Source organism: Crinia signifera, chromosome 19 (genome assembly GCF_055691185.1).
Source record: "Crinia signifera chromosome 19, ASM5569118v1, whole genome shotgun sequence".
Taxonomy (NCBI): Eukaryota; Metazoa; Chordata; class Amphibia; order Anura; family Myobatrachidae; genus Crinia; species Crinia signifera.
The window spans coordinates 132,992,793-133,019,773 of NC_139226.1; the positions used below are offsets into that span (position 1 = coordinate 132,992,793).

At 45.6% G+C, this 26,981-nt stretch overlaps 1 protein-coding gene across 1 annotated transcript in view; it reads left to right on the top strand.

The window, feature by feature from the left end:
• Window positions 1-26,981, top strand: part of LOC146043025 (ATPase family AAA domain-containing protein 3-B) — a 67,690-nt gene that overhangs the window by 20,588 nt on the left and 20,121 nt on the right. The window contains exons 8-15 of the mRNA XM_083163390.1: window positions 11,980-12,135; window positions 12,860-12,916; window positions 15,052-15,177; window positions 16,650-16,774; window positions 17,734-17,785; window positions 19,544-19,614; window positions 25,664-25,831; window positions 26,761-26,869. Coding sequence (XP_083019516.1) covers window positions 11,980-12,135; window positions 12,860-12,916; window positions 15,052-15,177; window positions 16,650-16,774; window positions 17,734-17,785; window positions 19,544-19,614; window positions 25,664-25,831; window positions 26,761-26,869 — 864 coding nt within the window. The remainder of the gene's footprint in view (window positions 1-11,979; window positions 12,136-12,859; window positions 12,917-15,051; window positions 15,178-16,649; window positions 16,775-17,733; window positions 17,786-19,543; window positions 19,615-25,663; window positions 25,832-26,760; window positions 26,870-26,981) is intronic.

Below are 26,981 nucleotides of genomic sequence, written 5' to 3' on the forward strand. Positions count from 1 at the left end.
TCACGTTATTTTTAGTATCAACTGAACGCGCTAAAGGGTTTTTGGGACGGTTTATGTGGAAACTGCTCCAAACCCTTTAATTTACATCCTTTAAGTAACCATATCACGTTTCTAATACTGCAGTTAGCCCTGTGATAATAACGCCAGCCTCAGCTGCTGGCAGATTACAGGATTTCTTACCCTTGCCCAAATGTGCCCCTAGGCGCAGAGAGCAGTGTGGGGGACAGGCCAGTGTGATCGACTGTGTGTGTGTGTCTGTCCAATGGACACAAGCTGATCCCTGGTGCTCGGTGCTCCAGTGAGGGCTGCCGGTTGTAGGGCTTCCCTGACCCCGGAACAGTAATTGATGCCACAAAGCAGCAGGGAACCCACCAGATAACCAGCACCCCTCCAGGAGCTCCAATCACCCATCCCTAGGTGCTGGTAAGTATGATCAGGTTGGGGTTAAAGACCTCAATGGCGGGGTATTTCTGGCCCAATTTGGCTGTGGACTGGAACGGCTTTCTCACATGGAATTTAGCAGTGAGGGAAGGAGGTGATGTTCACGCTGGGTGTGGTATAGGGTTCCGACAGTCAGGATTCCCCGACAGGCCGGACTCAGAAAGCATGGCGAGCGCAACAAAGCCCCTTGCGGGCTCGCCAAGCTGCGGGCACGGTGGCTTGCTACGCTCGCCACCTATTCTATTCTCCCTCTAAGGGTGTCATGGACCCCCACGAGGGAGAATAGCCGGTGGCCGTCGGGAACCCGTCTGTGTTTTAACAGTCGGGATTCCGACTGTTGGGACCCTGTCCGGCACCTGTTCACAGTAAAAGTTTTTTGTTTTTTCCTACTACTAAAGTACAGATAAACTACCTTCTTTCGTACAGTGCATGTGGCTCATTGGGATGCAGCTGCGATCAGTCTGAGTGGCCAGCAGGCCCTCTTCGCTACCATCTGTATTTTTACAAGTAGAAAAAGATGGACCGGAAGCAGCTGATAACAGATGAATACAACATAGGAGATTTGGCTAAATCAGTGGTTCAGTCCATCGCGTATGTCTCTCCTCTTTCAACCGAACAATATAGATGTCTGTCCGTAATAAATCTGCACTGGGAGTATTTGGCTTTGGAAAGTGAGGGTAATTCCTGGCTCATTCTGTTACTGGAGAACTTTCCAAAGCTAAGAGGAGGTGAACTTGGAATTGATGAGCACATAATTGTCTGATTCCTAAGGCGCGCACAGATGCCAGATGTAGAACAGCCCCATTGCCTCCTCTGCTCCGTCCCCGCATGAGATTAAACAAGAAATAACTGCAGAAGTGAAATGTAATTTTCTTGCCAGTGATCGAAGTGGAAACGTCTTTTGACTTAAGTAAATGCAAATAATTACTCGTCCTGTTGCCAGCTCACAAGTGTCCTTTTTGTAGGTTTTGTACTCGTCTTCAGGACTTTCAGATCATGTTCTCCCGTCCGCTGGATTCCAAAGCCTTTATTTTAAACCTAGTGTGTGACCTGCAGTGAGCTGCCGATTAACCCGACCACATAATATACTTGTTTTGTGCTGCATTTATATGGCGTGTGATCCTCTGCCTGTGAGCGGACTGTGTATTGTACCCCAGACACTGTCGGTTATAGACAGAACCGCAGGGGCCACTGAGCCATGGCTAATAAGCAGAATTACTTTACCTGTGGTCTTTCATCACGCCACTAATGATTCTCTAACAAGGTCTGAAAAGTCATTTAGGTTTGAGAAAGGAACAGAAGGGGCTTCATTTAACCTCCATGGTTCCAGAAGACGCAGCATTCGTTAGCGGCAGCTTCTGAGGCCTACTGAAGTTGGACTCCGGGGGAGTGATTTATTGCAGGGTGGTGGGGTGCAGTGTTAAACATTTGGCCGAAATGCAACATTTCATTTTGGCTTATTTTGACTGATGTCAGATATGAATAGTTTTGAGTTATTTATACAGCAGTTTTAGCTATGCTACTAAGTTTTCCATTTGCTCATTGATCCATGTTGTAGAAATGTCTGTGGAACGTAGCAGTACAGGTTTCCCCGTCCTTACACAATGACCGGTGACCTAAAAGTGCAAAGAATGAACAATAAATATACCAAATGAGACAAGTTGGAAATCTACATGTTGGAAAGCACTTACTATAATTAGTAGAAAGTAAATGCCATTATTGGGAACCACGGACGGTGTAATGGTTAGTATTGCTGCCTCACAGCGCTGAGGTCATGGGTTCTATCCCCACCATGTGTTATATATACGGGGCAGTACGGATGGTGTAATGGTTAGTATTACTGCCTCACAGCGCTGAGATCATGGGTTCTATCCCCACCATGTGTTATATATACGGGGCAGTACAGATGGTGTAATGGTTATAGCATTACTGCCTCACAGCACTGAGGTCATGGGCACTATCCCCACCATGTGTTATATATATATACGGGCAGTACGGATGGTGTAGTGGTTAGCATTACTGCCTCACAGCACTGAGGTCATGGGTTCTATCCCCACCATGTGGTATATATACAGGGCAGTACGGATGGTATAATGGTTACATTACTGCCTCACAGCACTGAGGTCATGGGTTCTATCCCCACCATGTGTTATATATACGGGGCAGTACAGATGGTGTAATGGTTATAGCATTACTGCCTCACAGCACTGAGGTCATGGGTTCTATCCCCACCATGTGTTATATATACTGGGCAGTACGGATGGTGTAATGGTTAGCATTACTGCCTCACAGCACTGAGGTCATGGGTTCTATCCCCACCATGTGTTATATATACGGGGCAGTACGGACGGTGTAATGGTTAGCATTACTGCCTCACAGCACTGAGGTCATGGGTTCCATTCCCACCATGTGTTATATATACGGGGCAGTACGGACGGTGTAATGTTTAGCATTACTGCCTTACAGCGCTGAGGTCATGGGTTCTATCCCCACCATGTGTTATATATACGGGGCAGTACGGATGGTGTAATGATTACATTACTGCCTCACAGCGCTGAGGTCATGGGTTCTATCCTCACCATGTGTTATATATACGGGGCAGTACGGATGGTGTAATGGTTATATTACTGCCTCACAGCGCTGAGGTCATGGGTTCTATCCCCACCATGTGTTATATATACAGGGCAGTACGGATGGTGTAATGGTTAGCATTACTGCCTCACAGCGCTGAGGTCATGGGTTCTATCCCCACCATGTGTTATATATACAGGGCAGTACGGATGGTGTAATGGTTAGCATTACTGCCTCACAGCACTGAGGTCATGGGTTCTATTCCCACCATGTGTTATATATATATACGGGGCAGTACGGATGGTGTAATGGTTATATTACTGCCTTACAGCGCTGAGGTCATGGGTTCTATCCCCACCATGTGTTATATATACAGGGCAGTACGGATGGTGTAATGGTTAGTATTTCTGCCTCACAGCACTGAGGTCATGGGTTCTATCCCCACCATGTGTTATATATACGGGGCAGTACGGATGGTGTAATGGTTACATTACTGCCTCACAGCGCTGAGGTCATGGGTTCTATCCCCACCATGTGTTATATATACGGGGCAGTACGGATGGTGTAATGGTTAGTATTACTGCCTTACAGCGCTGAGGTCATGGGTTCTATCCCCACCATGTGTTATATATACGGGGCAGTACGGATGGTGTAATGGTTACATTACTGCCTCACAGCACTGAGGTCATGGGTTTTATCCCCACCATGTGTTATATATACAGGGCAGTACGGACGTTGTAATGGTTAGCATTACTGACTCACAGCACTGAGGTCATGGGTTCTATTCCCACCATGTGTTATATATACTGGGCAGTACGGATGGTGTAATGGTTATATTACTACCTCACAGCACTGAGGTCATGGGTTCTATTCCCACCATGTGTTATATATACGGGGCAGTACGGACGGTGTAATGGTTAGCATTACCGCATCACAGCACTGAGGTCATGGGTTCTATTCCCACCATGTGTTATATATACGGGCCAGTAAAGATGGTGTAATGGTTAGCATTACTGCCTCACAGTGCTGAGGTCATGGGTTCTATCCCCACCATGTTTTATATATACGGGGCAGTACGGACGGTGTAGTGGTTACATTACTGCCTCACAGCGCTGAGGTCATGGGTTCTATCCCCACCATGTGTTATATATATATACGGGGCAGTACGGATGGTGTGATGGTTAGCATTACCGCCTCACAGCACTGAGGTCATGGGTTCTATTCCCACCATGTGTTATATATACGGGCCAGTAAAGATGGTGTAATGGTTAGCATTACTGCCTCACAGTGCTGAGGTCATGGGTTCTATCCCCACCATGTGTTATATATACGGGGCAGTACGGACGGTGTAATGGTTAGCATTACTGCCTCACAGCACTGAGGTCATGGGTTCTATCCCCACCATGTGTTATATATACGGGGCAGTACGGACGGTATAATGGTTAGCATTACTGCCTCACAGCACTGAGGTCATGGGTTCTATTCCCACCATGTGTTATATATACGGGGCAGTACGGACGGTGTAATGGTTACATTACTGCCTCACAGTGCTGAGGTCATGGGTTCTATCCCCACCATGTGTTATATATACGGGGCAGTACGGATGGTGTAATGGTTAGCATTACTGCCTCACAGCACTGAGGTCATGGGTTCTATCCCCACCATGTGTTATATATACGGGCAGTACGGATGGTGTAATGATTACATTACTGCCTCACAGCGCTGAGGTCATGGGTTCTAGCCCCACCATGTGTTATATATACGGGGCAGTACGGATGGTGTAATGATTACATTACTGCCTCACAGCGCTGAGGTCATGGGTTCTAGCCCCACCATGTGTTATATATACGGGGCAGTACGGATGGTGTAATGATTACATTACTGCCTCACAGCGCTGAGGTCATGGGTTCTAGCCCCACCATGTGTTATATATACGGGGCAGTACGGATGGTGTAATGGTTAGTATTACTGCCTCACAGCGCTGAGGTCATGGGTTCTATTCCCACCATGTGTTATATATACGGGGCAGTACGGATGGTGTAATGGTTAGCATTACTGCCTCACAGCGCTGAGGTCATGGGTTCTATTCCCACCATGTGTTATATATACAGGGCAGTACGGATGGTGTAATGGTTAGCATTACTGCCTCACAGCGCTGAGGTCATGGGTTCAATACCCACCATGTGTTATATATACGGGGCAGTACGGATGGTGTAATGGTTAGCATTACTGCCTCACAGTGCTGAGGTCATGGGTTCAATCCCCACCATGTGTTACATATACGGGGCAGTACGGATGGTGTAGTGGTTAGTATTACTGCCTCACAGCACTGAGGTCATGGGTTCTATCCCCACCATGTGTTATATATACGGGGCAGTACGGATGGTGTAGTGGTTAGTATTACTGCCTCACAGCACTGAGGTCATGGGTTCTATCCCCACCATGTGTTCTATATACGGGCAGTACGGATGGTGTAATGGTTACATTACTGCCCACCATGTGTTATATATACTGGGCAGTACGGACGGTGTAATGGTTAGCATTACTGCCTCACAGCACTGAAGTCATGGGTTCTATCCCCACCATGTGTTCTATATACGGGCAGTACGGATGGTGTAATGGTTACATTACTGCCTCACAGCGCTGAGGTCATGGGTTCTATCCCCACCATGGCCCTAACTGTTCAGAGTTTGTATGTTGTCCCCATGCTTGCGTGGATTTTTTCCAGGTACCACATACCTAACCGCTGGAATTATGTATGTCCCCATGCATAACATGAGGAAACAATAGAACCAGATTATTTAAAGGACCAGAGGCAATAAGCTTCAAAAGTGATAAAATGGAGAGTGATAAACAGCCAGCCAATCAGCTCCTAACTTCCATGTCACAGCTAATTGGTTGGTTGTTTATCACTCTCCATTTTATCACTTTTTGAAGCTTGGTGCATCTGGCCCCACAGTTTTAGAATTCACAATCTTCACAAGTCATTATACAATCACAAGACATTATACAAATATTTTCAAGGCTTTACTTTAAGTTATAAATATATTAACATTAAACATTTTTATCAATTACACTTTCTTGCATACACTTGTTACATAACCAGCTCTGCCCCTCTACCTTCCCTGCCCCGAATCCGCTGTATGAAAAACATGGGAGATTTTACCCGCTAATAAGACTAGCCGCACTGGTACGTTACTTCCAGCCTGCTGTGCAGTCTCTGCCCTTACCACCCCCACGTCTCGTGACCGCTAAAACAGAGCCCACTCCGCTACTTAGCCTTTCTGCAGCTCAGCTTCACTGCAGGACGTGCGCACGTGGCTCCAGTCGGAGTCCGGCCTCTGACACAGTGTCTTGTCCAGCAGCAGAGCATCGGAGCTCCGTGCACCTCAGTACAAGCTGGACAACGGGCCGCCCGTGCCACATTCCTGCTTGCAAAGCCGCGGCTGGGGACTAAGAGTTGGGGCATACAAATGCAGCGCAAAGAAAGTCTGCCTACCTTCAATACACAGGCCCTCCCTGATACGTCATTCCCTGTCTCTGCAGGAAGGGCTCCTCCTGAGGGGGTGTGGTATGGGGTTCCGACAGTCGGGATCCCGACAGTCATTAGCCCGACGTCGGGATCCCGACTGCCCGGACTCAGACAGCATGGCGAGCACAAAAAAGCCCCTTACGGGCTCGTTACGCTCGCCGCGGGCGTAGCGAGCCACCTATTCTATTCTCCCTCTATGGGGGTCGTGGACCCCCACGAGAGAAAATAGCGGGTGGCCGTCGGGAAACCCGGCTGTCGGCGTTTTGACAGTCGGGATCCTGACATCGGGTAAGTGACTGTCGGGACTGCGTCTGGCACCCCTCCTGAGGTACGTCTAAAACTTTAATAAAACCTAGGTGGCTCGTGCAAACAATGATTATCCCTTTATTTCTCCTTTATTCCTAACCAAAATCCATAAATAAGGTACCATTTTGCACATCCAGCGTAAAAATGTTACTTTTGGCCCTAGAGTTCTTTCCCTGGATGCGTCTATATGGGTCACTTTTGCTCGGCTACTCGAAAATGGCTCCAAATGAACCGGTGGTTCTTTCACCCTACCAACCTCGCTATTCAATTCATCGTTGTTTATTTGCATGGGGAATTTTCGCACAGGTCCCCTAGTTATATTCAGAAATTTCTGTACTTCTATCATAGTGAATAAAATCCGTACAGACAGATGGTCCATATACTGTAAGCATAGGTGAGCAGTCTTGTTTCTGATTTAGCATCGCAGTGCTTTCAGCTTCGAAGGTTGGTAAAGGACCAGCTTGAAAATCAATCTGTTCTATCTGTCCCGGCTTCCCTTTCTAAGGCAAGAGTCCCTAATGTTGTATATTGCGCTGTAAAACCAATTTTACTTCCTGGGAATCTCCAGCGGCCCTTCCATAGGTCAATTGAACAGATCTCCCAGGTATGTCTTCTGACCTCACACGATGGTGCCGGCCGATGATTTACTCTGGTCCCTGGGGTATAATGTAGTTTTTATCTGCCAAGTTATATATCCGTTGGCTGCAGTGTCACTTGGCTAAGTGCAGCTGTCAGTCGCCCCTTCCTCCCCTCATTCCTGAGTGCAGGGGGGTTGTAGCTCGTCAGGCCGAGTCAACGGACTTCTCTTATAGGGGATGTGATCTCACCTTTCCGTCTTTGCAACAAAATCCACCAAATATGACGAAGATAAACCTCCTGTGTAGTGCATTCCCTATGGTGATAGAACTGTGCGTTCATCCTGCAGACACACTTTTATCCCCTGTTTTCATGCTGCTTTGCAACCTGCTTCCTGCAGCCCAGCATGTCACGTCCTTGTCTACTTGACATCATCCTGGCTGGAACATTTTATATATGTATAGATATAGTTAGACAGAGCCAAGTTACACACACACACACACACACACACACACACACACACACACACACACACACACACAGAGGTCCTCCGTGCGCCCAGAGTTTAGGCTTCTGAAGTGAGTGAGTGGCCTCATTTTTCTTTTTTTCTGTAACACAAAAAACATTCTAAAAATATATCTACTGTTTCCTGCATTTTTCTTCATAAATTGTGTTCAGTAAAATATCATCTCGGCATTTTTGCTTTCTAGTAAGAAGTGTATTGGCATAACACCAAACTGTATGTCTTTTCTGGCACCATCAGAATGCCGGCCATAGACTGGTTTTCTCACACCATTTAGATTATTTCTTGTTATTTATAAAGCTCCTCGCGTGTATGTGAGGTTTTAAATTGCAGAGTCTGTTTCCCAAAAAGTATACACCTGGATTATCACCAATATCTCTTCAGATCGAGAAAGAGATCTAATGTGTTTAATTAGGAAACAGGATGGGTGCCCCACAGTGCATGACGGTTATATGAAAAAGCATCACACGTGTACACAATATTATTTATTTACAGTGTCTTATATAGCGCAGCAGATTCCGTTACATTGTCTTATATAGCGCAGCAGATTCCGTTAGTGTCTTATATAGCGCAGCGGATTCCGTTACATCGTCTTATATAGCGCAGCAGATTCCGTTACAGTGTCTTATATAGCGCAGCAGATTCCGTTACAGTGTCTTATATAGCGCAGCAGATTCCGTTACAGCGTCTTATATAGCGCAGCAGATTCCGTTACAGTGTCTTATATAGCGCAGCAGATTCCGTTAGTGTCTTATATAGCGCAGCATATTCCGTTAGTGTCTTATATAGCGCAGCATATTCCGTTACAGTGTCTTATATAGCGCTGCAGATTCTGTTACAGTGTCTTATATAGTGCTGCAGATTCCGTTACAGTGTCCTATATAGCGCAGCAGATTCCGTTACAGCGTCTTATATAGGGCAGCAGATTCCGTTACAGCGTCTTATATAGCGCAGCAGATTCCGTTACAGTGTCTTATATAGCGCAGCAGATTCCGTTACAGTGTCTTATATAGCGCAGCAGATTCCGTTACAGTGTCTTATATAGCGCAGCAGATTCCGTTACAGTGTCTTATATAGCGCAGCAGATTCCGTTACAGTGTCTTATATAGCGCAGCAGATTCCGTTACAGTGTCTTATATAGCGCAGCAGATTCCGTTACAGTGTCTTATATAACGCAGCACATTCCGTTACAGTGTCTTATATAGTGCAGCAGATTCCGTTACAGTGTCTTATATAGCGCAGCAGATTCCGTTACAGTGTTTTATATAGTGCAGCAGATTCCGTTACAGCGTCTTATATAGCGCAGCAGATTCCGTTGCGCTTTACAATAGTAGACAGTGATACAACAAACTGGGTAACAGACAGACTGGGCGGTTAGTGGGCCCTGCTGCAAGCTTACAATCTATAGGGACATAGGAGGGAAACACAAGGACAGGCACCAGTAATAGCATAGCAGTCCCACCAAGTTACAAGTCCAGAAGGGAAGCTATATAATACATAGGGTTATGTATGAGGGTTATTCAGAGGGTTATGTGTGTGCGGTGTATAAATATGATAGGCTTACCTGAAGAGGTGAGTTTTCAGGGAACGCTTGACATTTTGGAGGCTAGTGGAGAGTCTTATTGTGCGTGGAAGGACATTCCATAGGATGGGAGCAGCCCGATGAAAGTCCTGTAATAGTGAATGGGAGCTGGTGATCCGTGCAGAAGAGAGACGCAGATCTTGTGCAGAGCGGAGTGGTCGAGATGGGAGATATTTTGTGATAAGTAGAGAGATATATGTTGGTGCATTATGGTTAATAGCTTTATATGCGAGTAGAAGTGTTTTATACAAATACGGTAAGATACAGGCAACCAATGGAGGGACTGGCAGAGCGGATCAGCAGACGATGAGCGTCTTGCAAGGAAGATCAGCCTAGCAGCCGCATTTAACATGGATTATTGCTTGTACCAAGAGGTTAAATACACCAAGCTGGTTTCCACAAGTTACACAATGGTGTTACCCGGCACCCTCCTACAACCATCCGGGGCACTGTCTGGAATCAAAAACTATTTTGTGTGTGTGTACAGAGTATAGTAAAACTCCTTCTGCAAGACTTAAGCCTCCCATACACAGATCGATGTTTGGGTGTGGTGCAATATTGGCTCCTGCGCACAGCACATTGTGCGGCACAGACTTTTTGTAGTAGATCACATCTAGTACAAAGAGTGCGCTGCTGTAGGCCATCGCTTGCTTTCTGTACTAGATGCGGTCTAGTACAAGAAGTACGGCGCACATCACTCCGTGTACGGGCACCTTAATAGTTCCTCATATAGGAGTGCCAGTCATTGGCCGGCAAAAACTAAAGTCATTCATATTTCTCGGCTACGGCCCTGGCATTTTTTAGCCGATTTTTTATTTTGAACATCTTCACAGCAACGTCAGCGGTCAAAGGGTTAAAGTAAAGTAGCACCGCCTTAACCCTTTGCGTGCCAACATCTGAGAAATTTGCTAAAATGCCGGCGTCGCTCACATTTGTTATATACATTCAAATAAAAAAAAATGTGTTTAAAAAAGGATTGTATTTCCTATATAAGGTAAACCTTAAAGATTTATTGGGATGAATAATGTTGGCTTGGTCAATTTCGCACCAATTTTGACAAATTCGCTTGGCACTCAAAGGGTTAATAGAGCATCTCCCGAAATTGATGTATTAAAACCGCGCATTCATTGAACATAAGTCAAAATCCCGTAATCTGTTTATAATTTCGAGTACGTATTTTTATTTTTTTTTGGTTGGTTTGTCCTCCGTAAGGTAATTTATACGTTCCAGAATACTGTTATCCGGAGCCGTAGAGTTGGCAGCGATATTACTTTGCTCGCAGTCTCCGGGATTGGAAAGCCGTATTGACATTCTCATTTATATTCCGGAGCTGCTGTCACTGGGGCACGATAGGTCAGTCCTCCTGGTCGGGGTCAGGCATCCTAACACAGGAGGCCTAATTAAATTCACCGGACTTCATTTACCTGACTGCTGGCCAAGCAAGGGAAATTCTTTGCTTTATCTTCTGCTGCCGTGGGCTGCGCCAGGGCACCTTCAAAATACCCAATATGTTTACACCTATTGCAGCGTGATGTATAACGGCGCAAGCACTAACAGATTACTATGAGATGTTGCCTTTGCTGTGCACTCCTGCAACTTTTGCCTAATTTGCCTTTCTAGCAATGTATTTATGAAATTAAATGTGACACGCAGCTGGTGCTTGGAGGGATTCAGTATTGAATCCCGGCGGTCGGGATCCCGGCGTTCAGAATCCCGACGCCGGAATCCCGACAGCCGAAATGCCGACAAGGGGGGATGTGGATTCTGAACGCCGGAATCCCGACCGCCGGGATTTTAACTGCATCCCGCTTGGAGAGAGTGGTCTCCAGTGTATGGAGTGCAATAGCTATTGGGAATATAACAACTCGGATATAAAAGCTGCAGGAGGGTGTGCTGTCTTCCCCGACAGCATTAAACAGGGATCTCGGCAGAACAGGCAATATTTTACAAGCAGTCTGCCAAGAATGGGCAGGAATTGGCGAGCTCCTGGCCGCATTTCGACGATTTACGGCCACTTCTCGTGGCCACGCCCCCTTCTCATCGCCTGGCAGGCGGGTCATTAAATCCTGCCCGCCAAATTAGTGTCGAGCCGGCTGAGAACGGGACAGGGTCACGGCTGTCAGGCCAGCACGACAGTCGTGTCCCTGCATTGAATACCCCCCTCAATCTGAGGTTTTGTGACGGAAGGAACGGATAACAACACCGCACTTTATCTGTTTTATAAAACCACCTGTGTATTGTTTATTGCATTACCTTTAATGCTACTTGCCTAAAATGGTGATCTAAATATAATAATCAATGTGCTAATTCTCCTTTTTCATATGCTGTAATATGAATACAATGTAGTGATTTTTGTATTTGATCAGGCCGTATACTGTAGGTTTTCTGTTATATAAATAGTTCCTTTATCTTCAACCTGCCTGAGCTGTGTAATGCTTATACCCCCAGGCAGCGGGTCTGACCATACTTGCGGTAGGAGTTTACACCGCCAAGAATGCCACTGGTGTAGCCGGTCGTTATATCGAAGCCAGACTCGGTAAGCCTTCATTGGTCAGAGACACGTCCCGTATAACAGTGTTGGAGGCCGCCAAGCATCCCATTAAGGTAAGAATAGCAAGTGCTCTCCCTGTCTATATAACCTGCTCACGTGTTGTTCTATTTACTAACAAGGACCATAAAGTAGGGCACCGTTACTACATCTAACTGCATTATGGCTCTTGTAGTGCGTAGATCAGGGGTTCCCAAACTTTTTTGAGTCACGGCACCCTAGTGTATCAGAATGTTCTTTTGCAGCACACCTAGGCCTAAAGCTTCTTATTGAGAAATGTTATAAATAAATCTTATATTAAGTAGATTGTGTTTGTCATCCTTGGTGTAATAATGGGGTGAAGAACAGTAATTGCTTTTGTTTGTATTTTATCCCTGTTGTACCGATGACATTGACCAAGTGTCTCATGGACACGGCGCACAGTTTGGGAACCACTGGCGTAGATGCTTATCGGGAGCAGAACCGTTCTTTCTTGCTTTGTTACGTATTTCGCCTTTGTATAAACTTGTTGAAGTAGCGGTGCCTCTGTCTGCTGCAATGAAATATAGGACGATGTCAGCGTTTTTTTCCTGATTCATTACCTGCAATTTTCAGTATTGAAATATGTCAGAGATTCTTATGGGGTCCGCTGACGGTACACATTGAAGAGGCATGAATTTCAATGAACGCTTTCTGAGTAACGGGAGAGGGGAGGAATGTAATGTAGCAAATTGTATTTTCTTTAAAAAAAAATGATGGTTTGTTTGTTTTTTATTTTAATGTCTTCTTCCTAATGAATAGGTCAGCAAGCGCTTGTTCAGCAAAATCCAGGATGCCTTAGAAGGAGTTGTTCTCAATGTGAGTATGTCATATGTATTCAGCAGTCAGTAGCACGTTTCTTACACCATGGCCTAACCCTAATCACCGTCTCACTTACTCATCACCTCCAGCTTCACTCTTCCAATGCCATCCTCTGCTTCCCTCTTCCTCACTGTGAGCGCCTGCCATCCTCTGCTTCCCTCTTCCTCACTGTGAGCACCTGCCGTCCTCTGCTTCCCTCTTCCTCACGGTGAGCGCCTGCCATCTTCTGGTTGCCTCTTCCTCACTGTGAGCGCCTGCCGTCCTCTGCTTCCCTCTTCCTCACTGTGAGCGCCTGCCATCCTCTGCTTCCCTCTTCCTCACTGTGAGCGCCTGCCATCCTCTGCTTCCCTCTTCCTCACTGTGAGCGCCTGCCGTCCTCTGCTTCCCTCTTCCTCACTGTGAGCGCCTGCCGTCCTCTGCTTCCCTCTTCCTCACTGTGAGCGCCTGCCGTCCTCTGCTTCTCTCTTCCTCACTGTGAGCGCCTGCCGTCCTCTGCTTCCCTCTTCCTCACTGTGAGCGCCTGCCGTCCTCTGCTTCTCTCTTCCTCACTGTGAGCGCCTGCCATCCTCTGCTTCCCTCTTCCTCACTGTGAGCGCCTGCCGTCCTCTGCTTCCCTCTTCCTCACTGTGAGCGCCTGCCGTCCTCTGCTTCCCTCTTCCTCACTGTGAGCGCCTGCCGTCCTCTGCTTCCCTCGTCCTCACTGTGAGCGCCTGCCGTCCTCTGCTTCCCTCGTCCTCGCTGTGAGCGCCTGCCGTCCTCTGCTTCCCTCGTCCTCACTGTGAGCGCCTGCCGCCCTCTGCTTCCCTCTTCCTCACTGTGAGCGCCTGCCGTCCTCTGCTTCCCTCGTCCTCACTGTGAGCGCCTGCCGTCCTCTGCTTCCCTCGTCCTCGCTGTGAGCGCCTGCCGTCCTCTGCTTCCCTCGTCCTCGCTGTGAGCGCCTGCCGTCCTCTGCTTCCCTCTTCCTCGCTGTGAGCGCCTGCCGTCCTCTGCTTCCCTCTTCCTCGCTGTGAGCGCCTGCCGTCCTCTGCTTCCCTCTTCCTCGCTGTGAGCGCCTGCCGTCCTCTGCTTCCCTCTTCCTCGCTGTGAGCGCCTGCCGTCCTCTGCTTCCCTCTTCCTCGCTGTGAGCGCCTGCCGTCCTCTGCTTCCCTCTTCCTCGCTGTGAGCGCCTGCCGTCCTCTGCTTCCCTCTTCCTCGCTGTGAGCGCCTGCCGTCCTCTGCTTCCCTCTTCCTCGCTGTGAGCGCCTGCCGTCCTCTGCTTCCCTCGTCCTCGCTGTGAGCGCCTGCCGTCCTCTGCTTCCCTCGTCCTCGCTGTGAGCGCCTGCCGTCCTCTGCTTCCCTCGTCCTCGCTGTGAGCGCCTGCCGTCCTCTGCTTCCCTCGTCCTCGCTGTGAGCGCCTGCCGTCCTCTGCTTCCCTCGTCCTCGCTGTGAGCGCCTGCCGTCCTCTGCTTCCCTCGTCCTCGCTGTGAGCGCCTGCCGTCCTCTGCTTCCCTCGTCCTCGCTGTGAGCGCCTGCCGTCCTCTGCTTCCCTCGTCCTCGCTGTGAGCGCCTGCCGTCCTCTGCTTCCCTCGTCCTCGCTGTGAGCGCCTGCCGTCCTCTGCTTCCCTCGTCCTCGCTGTGAGCGCCTGCCGTCCTCTGCTTCCCTCGTCCTCGCTGTGAGCGCCTGCCGTCCTCTGCTTCCCTCGTCCTCGCTGTGAGCGCCTGCCGTCCTCTGCTTCCCTCGTCCTCGCTGTGAGCGCCTGCCGTCCTCTGCTTCCCTCGTCCTCGCTGTGAGCGCCTGCCGTCCTCTGCTTCCCTCGTCCTCGCTGTGAGCGCCTGCCGTCCTCTGCTTCCCTCGTCCTCGCTGTGAGCGCCTGCCGTCCTCTGCTTCCCTCGTCCTCGCTGTGAGCGCCTGCCGTCCTCTGCTTCTGTCCTCCTTCAAATTAGTTTCTGCCATGTAGTAGAGTTGTTTCTTCTATTTAGCAAAGCCATTGTATAGGAATCCTGAGGTGAGACAGACTGGTACCTCTTCCTAAAGTGGTCTATGACTACTATCAATTGATTCAGAAATAAAGGCGCTCCTTCTTGCTGTGTCATTTTGGGGAGTTCCGATGGGCAGTCTTGAAATGGGGATAATCTGTTTCTCTGTCTTTCAGCCAAAACTGGAGGAGCGAGTAAGAGATATTGCAATTGCTACAAGAAACACTAAGCAAAACAAAGGTCTCTACAGGAATATTTTAATGTACGGTCCTCCAGGTACTGGAAAGACGCTCTTCGCCAAGGTAAAACATTAAAGCCAAGTAAAGCATGATCCTCTACAGTAACTGTACTGCAACCATGTTCAACTGAAGGGTTTGTGTTCTGGAGTAGTTTGTGATGTCCATGACTATTAAATAGGATTATTCCTGGTGCCAATAATGGGTAATTAGATTGGTTAGAAGCTTTCAATAATTAATGAATTACGTGAAAGCAGGCATTGCTGTGGCCTGGGGATATCCTGGCTGTAACTGATAGTGTGCATCCTAAATGAGATTACATCTCTTGCTTACAATAAACAATCCTTTTGCAGTCAGATTGTGTGTTCTCTGTCTGTATTCGGAAGCCCGCAATTTGCTTAGTATGTGTCTGGTTATTGTTCTCCATTAAGCCAGCAAAGCCTAAGCTACGGTAACAATCCTTCCCATGCAAATAATCTGCTCGTATATTGATCACATGAACCATTGGCAAACATTGCCTCCGAATTTGTAGGGACTAGGGTGGCCAATCCCGGGATAGGGATCGGCGTGGTCCCAGGATTTCGGCCTAAAATAGTCAGGATTTGAATCCCAGGATTGAAGCTTCCGATCCCGGGATTTGGGGATTATTACCCCCCCATGCCTAAATTAACTTTTTGTTTAAAGCCGGGCAGCGCTGAGCACTTTAGAATATGGCTCAGACGCTGCCGGCTGACTGCTACATACCCACAGTGCCGCTGTTACGGAGTCGGGAGAGTGGGCTGTACTGACAAGACCCTTTCACACTGAGCTAAATCCCGGGTTGATGCACGTTCACGTGAGTGTGAAAGGGGTATAAAGGAGTACTTGTGTGTGTTGTAACATTTTGTGCAGACCTAATATTGTAGTAGTACTGAAAAATAATAAAAATAAAAAATATATATTTATTTGACTATGAAACATGTTTATAGCCCCAAAAGTCTTTTTAGCAGCCAGACATAGGTTTGATTATTGAGAGCATCATAGAAGAGGGCGGATATAATATAATGGAACGTATGTGGATAAGCAGTGACCAGCGGATGTGTTCCGGCTGATGCTCTATGCGGTGGTCCCTTCACTGTACAGTGTGTAATGCAGACCATGCTGCTATTGATTATTGGGCTAGGAATGCTGAGCTGTGCTTATACCCATTGTGGTCATCTCCCTAATTGAAGAATGTGTATATTTATTTGACACGCGCACACATCACATTGCTTGGTGGGATTGATAGCCCCCCATCCTGAAAGAAAAAATATATGGGATTGCTCCCCTGTGGGCAATAGATCACGTTTAACAAGATCATTGATAGAAGCCACAATACGGGAGGAATGTCTTTCATAATCAAAAACCTATCCTTTAACTCGCATCAGTCTCTGGAATATATGGAGCGTTATAAACTGTATGTGGTTTTCAATATGTCCCCATTACATCATTGTAGTGTATTGGTGGTGACTTGTTCATTTAATCTTTGTTTGTTTGTTTTTTCCCTGCTTAATCTACAGAAATTAGCCATGCATTCTGGCATGGATTACGCCATCATGACTGGTGGTGATGTTGCCCCCATGGGGCGTGAAGGAGTTACTGCAATGCATAAAGTATTTGACTGGGCTAACACCAGCAAGCGAGGGTAAGTTATGGGGATCATTGTAAAACAATCAGGTTTTTAATTATTTTGAAATCCTATTATCTGTAAAGTTCATTTAAACAATTTGCCATCTTTTGCAGTGCTTGCCAGCGCTGGAGAGGGGGGGAGAGATAAGAACTAGCAGGTAGAGTGGAAGAGAGAGAGAGTGGGCAGTTGTAGGGGGGAGAGAGATGAGGACTGATAGGGGAAAGACAAGCAAAAGAGAAGGACTATGGGACAAATGAGGAGGATGCCGAAGTTGGCGGATGGCAGTGACGTAGCCTGCGCAGTGTGACCTCTGACCTTCACGTTGCGTAGATCCGCAGGCCGGGTATCTGGAACAGCCGGCAGTGCCTGCGCATGTCTAATCCCTAAATCCCGCCGATAACGGGATTGGCTACCTTACTCCTTTGTCATCTACAAACACACTGCACAGTGGTCTGTTGGAATTATCTTTTGCAATGATGTTTTATCTAAATTTTATTTAAAAAAGCTAACACAGAATTTATTAAATTCTCTCCAAATTTAGGTGACCTAGTTTTAGTGATTGTCCCAGTATAAGTAGAAAGACGGACTCATTACCTGTAAATGCAGATTTTAGTCATTTCGAACATTTGATTGTGCTCTTTTTTTTTTTTTTTTTCTTGGTACTTTCTCATCTTTGTGGCCACCGCTACGCCAGTTACGTTAGCCGCTACTTCCCTCTCTGAAAATCCTTATGTAGCGGTGAACGGTTACAAATCTTAGCAGCACCATTGTCCCCTCGCGGGCTCACTTAACACACCATGCTTCGTTCTCGGTGGCTCTCTTCGCTCGCCACAAACTTTACTAAGGGTAATGCATGGTACAGTACGTAAGTTCCGTATCATAAGCGGCATATTATTTTATTAATGGTTTTCTAATGGTGCTGAACACAAATGAAAAGGTTTGCTGGTTAGTCTGATTCCTGTCTCTTTACACAGCCTCTTGTTGTTTGTGGATGAAGCAGACGCCTTCCTAAGGAAGAGATCCACAGTATGTATTCACTTTGCCGTCTATGCTTGTCGTACAAGATTTTGTGTCTGAGCTCCCCAATATTCCCAGCAGCGTTCCCCCCCCCCCCCCCCCCCTGTTATGTTTTCTGACCCCATAAAAAATTCCCCCTGCACAATACTAAGGCAGTACAGTGAGCCTTTAGCTTTGTGGATAGCCCAGTTAGATATAGTACAGCCATGTGGGCAGGTAGTTTTTGGTTGAATTAAATACATAATTAGAAAAAAAGTAACGATCCGCATTCCACCGCGTCCAGGTAACCTCTATCGGACAAGTCCCTAACACTACTCTGAGACCGGTCCAAGGCGCTGGCCAGCCCAACCACCTCATGGCATCACATTGGTGTGAAATTAAAGGGATATAAGGGAAATTATATGTGATAGGACTTACCTAAGTAAGAGGTAATAATAAATGTGGAGGGTGCTACATATATATTAAACAAACTAAAGGGGTGATTGAAAGTGTACGATATGATGCCATGGAGCAGCCCAGCAACAGCAGCCCAAAGAGCCCTGCGCCCCAAACAGTCCCACAGACTAACACTCAGCATATATTTATAGTAGGACTTACCCTCATAGTGCCAAGCTGAGGTGTGCAGTCTTGAATGTTGGGACTCCAACCTGATTAAAAACAATCAGGGACAGGTGGGTGGGGTGCTAGTTAAGGAGGAAGGCGTCTCTAGTTCCTTCCAGTGTGTATGAATACACAATATATAGTACATAGGGGGAGGGGCCCTAAACTGCACACCCTGGACATATGAGGTGCTACCTGCTGAGACCTGTAGTGCAGCAAGCAGGAGGAGGAGTTTGCAGGTGCACACTAAATATAAGTGCTAAACCTATTAATATCATTGCTATATTCCATTTCTGCATCAAATTGTATATGTTTTTAAGATTTTTAAATTATTTAACGTAATTATTCAGGATTTAATATACCCAAAGACAGGTAATGGGAATAAGAACCGAAAAAATATATTTTTAAGATAAATTACCGGTTTTTAGGTGCTGTTAACCAGTTTATAATATCGGTCAGGGAACTTATCCTGAATTCTCTGTGTTAATGCCCAAAAGCATATACTTATACATATACCAGGCAATAAAAAATGGTCTGTGAGGCTACCACCCTTATACACACCCCCATAATGGTAACATGAAGAGCAGCTAACCGGATACACACTGCATTAATAATACCGTGTATTGCTCAGTCTGGCAATGAATGTACCATATGGGGTGCACTGCCCAGGTTACAGTGAGCAGGATGAACCGTTTGCAGAAGTATAATACACTGTACAGTGCGGAATTACAGTGAACGTCTGCCAGTGATCTAAAGATTAAAACCTGTTTATGCTCAGTGTTTTATATATAAATACACAAGCACAGATGCTGAAAACCGTGATTTAATTGGTTGGGACAAGTAAGGGCTTTGAGAGTTGAGTTGTGTTTCCAGGATATCTCGCCCTATTTGACACAAGCGTATTCCATTTCAAAATCTTGTGAAAGTCCAGTGTTAGCTTACTTGTGCTCTCAGTGCGCTTACATCTAAATGCCATTTTTAGGCATCGTTTCCATTCACTACTGCTGTACATCCCAGGTACAATAAAGTGGTTGGTAATCTGCTAGGAGCGACTCCCGGGGTTTTTTGTTTTGTTTTTTTTATATATAGTCATCGTACAAGACTTTATTGCAGGATTCATAAAAACATGTGACTGGACCGCGGCCTCCTTTTTGTTCTATTTTTCAGGAGAAAATCAGTGAAGATCTGAGGGCAACGCTAAATGCTTTTCTCTACCGCACCGGAGAGCAGAGTAACAAGTGAGTCCTGTGTTGGTTCTATACAATCTTTTTATTTCTTTTGTATCTGTAACCAGCTTTGCAGGATGTTGAGAAGGCCATATACACCAGATGGTATCCTGATGGTGTTGGCAGTCACCCAATGGTAGACATGAGTTTTTGGGGGGATTTTTTTCATGCTTTATGATCCCCATGGACTTTGATTGGCAGCGGTAATGTGTGCCTTGCGGAGGGATGCATCAGCCTGAGAGTAAACTCTACAAGTGCTCAAGTGTCAACATTGACACCCAACAATATGTGGAAAGCTGTCGGCCATTTTGTTTTTCGAACTACAGCAGATCGACCTTTCCTCAATGTTGACGTAGTGCAATGAGTTTCTGGAGGACAGTTTGGGATTCAAAACCTCTTAAAGGGACCTTGGGGTACAGTGAGCAAACGTCTTAATGTAAAGATAGTGCCCAAGGATATACTCTAAATATATATGTAGAAGCTGGTGGTAACGTCTCCACTCTTTAGAAGATTTTAGAAACCCCCCCCCCCCCCCACCGATATATGTTTTACCCTATGTCAAAACGTGCCTACTGCTGTGGTCATTTCCCCCGCCCTAACTTTTGGGCCCGTCAGATAAGATTTTGCAGATGGGTTATTGAAGTTCCTACATTATTAGGAGAACTCTGGTAATGTGACGCCTCCATATTCGCACTGATATATGATCTTACACTTGAGCAGAGACCGATCCTCTCTCACTTTTTTTTTTTTTCCTTTTCACTGAAAGCGAAGTGGTGCAGGGATGAAAGACGTCTCGCCCACTCTTGATTTTAATAAAATAACCTGTGTTAATAGACTATCCCATGGTCTCTTGAGAGTCTTCAGCCGCAAGTGTTGAATAAACCTTTTTGAAAACGACTGTATTACTTTATCCGTGTGAGGGATACATCTGTGCGAATTAGGATTTGTGGTGTCCCTACGATGCGTACTTATGGGGGTTTGCTGGGCACCCCTTCACGTGTGGTTATTTGGGTACTCTCGAGATATGACCAAGAATCCTTTTCCGCAATGATGACACTGGTTTATGTCTCACGCTGATCTTTTAGGCCAAACCCGCAAGATGATCTACTGTATGTCTAGATCTCTAGATCGTTGTACATTTTATCTTTTATTTACATACGCCAACTACAAAGGGGAGATAACCACTAGGGTTGGAGCCCAATAATAGAACAGGACTGATGACTATGAACTGTACTGTGCTCTAACCTGCATAGCTAATAATACAGGAGTTGTATGCAACGCACATTTGCACCTTGGAGTAACCAGATCTCAAATGTGCAGAGATTTATAGTTGGGACGGGTGCGTCCTTGGGTCCTGAATAGTGATTTTACAGAAAGCAAATTGTATGTTCGTTTTTTTTTTTTATTGTTTTCAGCGTTAATGCATTTTACTGTTTACTATAGAACTTTTTATCTTGAGTAATGAGAAATGCCAGTTGTGGTTTTTGTACTTAAACGGTTAATTGAGATCTTCCCCATAGTCCTGTCTGTGCCTGTGGAGTAGATTAATGTCTTATCATTAAGTCTTTTTGTTCCATAATGAGCAATGTTAATGGTCCAGCTTGTTAAAATGACACGCAGTCTGTGCATAAATAGTGTGGGGTTTAACATACACAGGGCACAATAAAATAAAATAAAGCTCCACTGTCTAATTCTGCTGCTTACATTGTCTAGTAAACCGTACTTTTTATTATGTAGTGTAATACATATATAAATTACATTTATTTCAAGCAGATCTTAAAGCAAACAATTTTCACTAGTGACCTCACTGATTCGTTAAAATAAGAAATGTAGGCCGTTATCTTGTGTGTATTGAATTGTTAGAAAAGATTTGTTTTGCTTTACAAACCAACAGATATTTGAAGTAAAAAGGCTACATTGTTAAACATGGATGTTTAAAATGGAGGTTCTCTGCAGTCATTATATTATATAAGAAACTCTTAATAAATTAAAGGTTTCAGGGCAATAGAAACCTTTTCATCAGCTAGACTGATCCTTAAGAAAGTACTTTCCTAAACCCCAGATGTCCAGCAGATGAATAGAGCCGGATAGTGAACCTTATTGTACTGGATCACTGTAATGTAGCAATACTTTTTTTAAATTCAATATTTTTAATTGATAGTTTTTGCAGAATACAATAACACCCCATAAATATAGATATACAGTCCAGTAGAGGGGCTAGTGTATCACTTGCAAATGACATAGTATCTCCATATATTAGTTGTACCTAATACCCGAAGGCACCATTCGGGTATAATTGTTTATAGACCGTGTAGGATATATAGTAAAAATTGAGCTTATATGCTAAAATGAAGAATACCCTTCCATAGAGTAGGACATACTTATTTTGTAATACGAGGCTACCTGCAGTGACCAATTGGAACTAAAATATATAAATAAAACTAGCTACCACAGACAAAAATTAAAAAAGAATAGACCCCAAAGCAAACCTACCCTAAAACCCCCCACTCTGTATGACCTGTCCCCAATTTAGGCATACTTGGTTCCCTTAACAAACTATCCCACTAACTACACTAACTAAAATTCTATAACCTACCCCTCCCTCCCTCCCATACCAAAAAAGAAAAAAGAAAGGCAAAATACTAATGGCTTTAAGCTAGGCCGCATCCAGCCCTCCCACAAGAACCGGATATAGGAAACCTTATTAGGATTAGGAAACATCCCAGCATGAAAAAAAAAAAAAATCTTATTCGACAAGTCTTGGGACAGTAAGGACAAATAGGATACTTAAGTATACACGTAGTGTAACAGAATATATATTTTAAAAGCTGGAATCGCCAACAGAGACAAGATAGGACACCATCCAAGAAAGATCAAGATGAGGTATCAGTCTGGCAGAAGTTCGTTGAAGAGACGAGCACCCCCATATTCCCCCCACTCCCCCCTTCCCCTGAGGCAATTGATACCATTTAATAGTCTCATTGACATGGTGAAATGTGAAAGAATCTATAAGACCAGGGTACAGTCCTTGTATCAAGTAGCAATAAGCTGTGTTCTTGAGGTGAATCAGTAATATAGCCAAGTCCATAATGCAGGGCATCACAAGATGATACATGGGGGGGGGGGGGGGTCCCAGCAGTAAAACAGGATTTTTGTATGTAATCCAGAATGCAAGTATCCACAGGATGAAGCATGAGGGAATCTGTAGCATCTAGAGCATCTAGATAAAAACCCTCCATAGGATGGCATATAGTCCCACATTTCTGGGTATACATTGATGTTGCCAGATCCAAAGGGCAAGCAGACCCAGAGTATAATGTGGTAGCAGCTGGAGCATCGGGAGTGGAACCTTGCATGGACCCCAAAGCTACTCTGTCATAGGGGGTTATTGAAACATTCTTATCCATATTGCAAGCAAGCATAGGAACCTTAGGAGATGTATGAGGAGATATGGTAACAGTCTGCAAGTCGAACCTGTCCAGCATTCTTTGTGTAGATGCAGAGATAGCCTGCAGGATCTTTTGTAGTGAATTAACCATAGTTGCGGTGTTCATCGTGTAAGGGACAATCAGCAGAGTCCAAATCCCACACTAAAAGTAAGGGGCAGCCCGCAGCAAAGTGGTGGCGGCTAGCACACCGCCAAACCTTCACTGCGTAGGAGCTCTGAGGCCGAAACTTTCTAAAATGGCCGCCGGCACTCAAAGGTCACAGAGGCTTTTACCTTCCCCTGACACCGCAGGCACCCGGAGGAGATGAAGCAGCACCCTGGGGGCGCAAGCATGCGCCCGTGTAGATAGCGATGGAGCACCGGACACCGGAGGGAGACAGTGGAAGGGGACAGGCAGCAACAATCAGCCCTCTATAGATGTGCCGCGGCGATGGGTCCCGCCGCAAAAGCTGCAGGTGAGGGGGACTGACCGCCAACGGAGTTCTGCGGGTGTTGTAGGGGACACAATCCCTGTGTTGTAGCTGTCCTGTGGGAAACTGGAGGCCTTAAAAAGGATATTTTGCAGGATTAATCATAATGTAGCAATACTTGTCATTATTTATTAAGTTAAGAGCACATACATTCACTTTATTTTTGTTGAGCGCCAATTAACCTACGTGTGTGTGTGTCTATATATATTTATAGCGCTATCTATTTTTATTTTTTATATATATTTGGATTGTGGGAGGAAATGGGAGTACCCAGAGGACACCCACACAAGCAGAGAGAGAATATACAAACTCTGCACAATTAGGGCCATGGTGGGAATCAAATGTCAGCGCGTCAGTGCTGTGAGGCAGTAATGCTTACCAGTACACCGCCCGTGCTGCCTGTCCTCCATTATGTCACTTCACTTTTCTAGTGCCGATGAGGGAGATACAGTTCTCAGTGATGGCTGCCAAGTGCCTCACAGAACAGTCAGACGAAGCACTTTGCGATCAGTAACGTTGTGAATTTACCCGCAAACGCCACAGATGCTTAGTGATGTTTGCCTACTGTACTATTCAGCGGTCTGTGTAGCTGAATCTCCCCTATGATGGAATATACACCTAGGTTGGGGGACACACCAGATTCTAAATTATGTTATATAAAGGGCATCTAGAAGAATTTGCTGTGAAATTGCACAGTTAAGGTGGCCATACACACGCAGATTTATCTTCAGATCTGGCTGGTTGGAACAGAATCCTGGTTATGGATGAGAGCAAATGACAGTTGACCATTTGCTTGGAAATGCTGGAAAACTGACAAACTGTCACTCATCCATAACCATGTTTTTGTTCCAACCAGCCAGATCTGCAGATAAATCTTACTAGTGTATGGGCACCTTAACCTTTTCAGATTTACTGAGTAACAATGAAGTAACTTATTCAGTATTACCCCTCCTCCCATGCACCTGAATGGTATTACTAAACTAATTGAGCACCTGCCATTAGCTATGTGTCTTTTCAGATTTACCCACGTTTATGGTCTCTAGGTAATTACTGCCTTCATAATACACCATTCGGTACCAAAAAGTATTCTGTGTGAGTTTCTCTCAAATATTGGGTGATTTTCTTTTTTTTTAAATGGTTGTTTGAGAATGTGTGCTAAATTCTCAGGGGCCATGACTCTAGATGGCCTCCCATCTGATTAGAGAGTAGTATTTCCATTGAATTAAACTTTTCTCATGCAGATATAAAACTGTCTTTCTATTTGTATTCCTCTGCTGCCAATGACGTCCCACATTCTAATGAAGGGGCTGGAATTGCTTATTCATTCACAGGATTGGTCTTTACTATGCAGTGTTTTAAATCCACACTGTAAAGCTTATACTTGCCACATGGTTCACCTGTATAAAATCCTTACATGCACCAAGCCTTATGTTGGTTACATTTTTGCTGCACTTTATAACGGTCAAACTTTGCTCCATGGGAAATAAACAGATGATTTTTCAGAACTGTGCTAGGTCGTTCTGTCTCATTGCTCGGCTCTGTCTGCAGCTTATCATCTTCTACTTTGAAGTTGATGACGAAAAGCATCAGGCGAGGCCTTGTGATGCCACCTACACCTGCTTGGAATCGCCTGCAGTTTGGATGGTCCTGGTTTCTGCACGGCGCGGCTGTCACAAGGACTGCCAGTGTGACTTGTGCCCGAGGACGGTGCAGCGGAGGTTGACATTCTGACCATTGTTGCATGCCTTCATTGTCATACTGACACTGGCATGTTATCCTTTATAAATAAAACGTGTTCAAATAGGAAGCCAATTCTTAAATGTGGTAAAACAAGATGCAGTCATTATGTTGACAGTGTCTAGGTCGACAGTGAAAAGATCGACACAAGTTTTCATATAATTTTTTTTTTTTTACCATGTCCACCTTTTTGCTTTTCGACCAATAGTGGTGGACCTTTTGACTATCCACCTAGACACTGCTGACCTACACCTGTACCCGGTAGAACATTGAAGGCACATTATGCATAAACAATGCTGCACACGATTGGTTTGGAGCGGATCCTGGGACCCATGCAGCTTGTCTTCTGTACTCCGGGAAAGTGCTTTCGGTCATGTAACAATCAGCTTTGCGTTTTTCCCTTCAGATTTATGTTGGTGTTGGCCAGTAACCAGCCGGAACAGTTTGACTGGGCCATCAATGATCGAATAGATGAGATTGTTAACTTCGCCCTTCCTGGGCTGGAAGAGAGAGAGCGCCTCGTCAGGCTTTATTTTGATAAATTTGTCTTGAAACCTGCAAGCGAAGGCAAGCAGTAAGTATTCCCAGCACTCCTAAGCTGATCCTGAATAAATAAATTGGGGATTATTCCTTTAAGATCAGTTTTGAACAATGCATTTTTATACTTTTGTCATGCTGAAGTCTTTCCATATACAAGGTGTGTTTATTAAATTCCAGGACTGGGGCTAATACAACGGAATGAATACTAAAAAACAAACATACATTTAATAGTCCTCAAAATAATCACCTCCGGCACTCACTTTTGTGCACGGCGGTACAAATTCTGGAAACACGCTTCGTAGTCCTCTGAAGATATGCTTCGAAGTTGAGCGGTTACGTTTTTCTTTGTCCTCTACGTCCTGAAATCGATGCCCTTTCAGAGCAGTCTTAAGTTTTGGGAACAAGTAAAAGTCAGGAGGTGACAAATCAGGAGAATACGGAGGATGATTAATGTCTACAATGCCATGTTTTGCGAAAAAGCGCTTCACATTGAGAGCACAGTGGGGCCTCGCGTTGTCGTGCAGTAGGAGCCAGCTGCCTTTATCCATATTCGATCGCACACAAAAATTTTCAGTAACTCAGAGGTTTCACTCTGCGTTTTCCCAATTTTGAAACAAAACTTGATATTCACTCTTTGCTCGATCACCCACCGTGACACGCGCTCTAATGAACCACCTGCGTTTACCTTCTCCAAACCGGAAATGCTGACGCAATCACCCATTTGTTCCACCTTCGCGCCTCATTGGTTACGCTATCACATCCACAAGATAATGCGTTCCTACACATTTTCATTCATTAACTACATGTACAGTCCTGGAATTGAATAGACGGACCTTGTAATATGACATAATACAAGATGCGGAGAGATTAGCCAGGGATCTGGCCAGTCCATGTAGATGTGTGCTATGCCTGTTTTCCATTAGCTCCGTGTCGTCTCTAAACTGTGACCTGTTATTTCTATAGGCGTTTGAAAGTTGCCCAATTTGACTATGGGAAGAAGTGTTCGGAACTGGCAGAACTTACCAAAGGCATGTCTGGCCGAGAGATCTCTAAACTAGGTGTTGCCTGGCAGGTAAGTTTCTCCGCAGAGAACCTACTGTTTGAGTGCACAGAGGAACCAAAATATAGTCCACCTCTTCTAATATGGGGGCAGATGTACGACCGGGCGTTATGGGGGCGAAGGG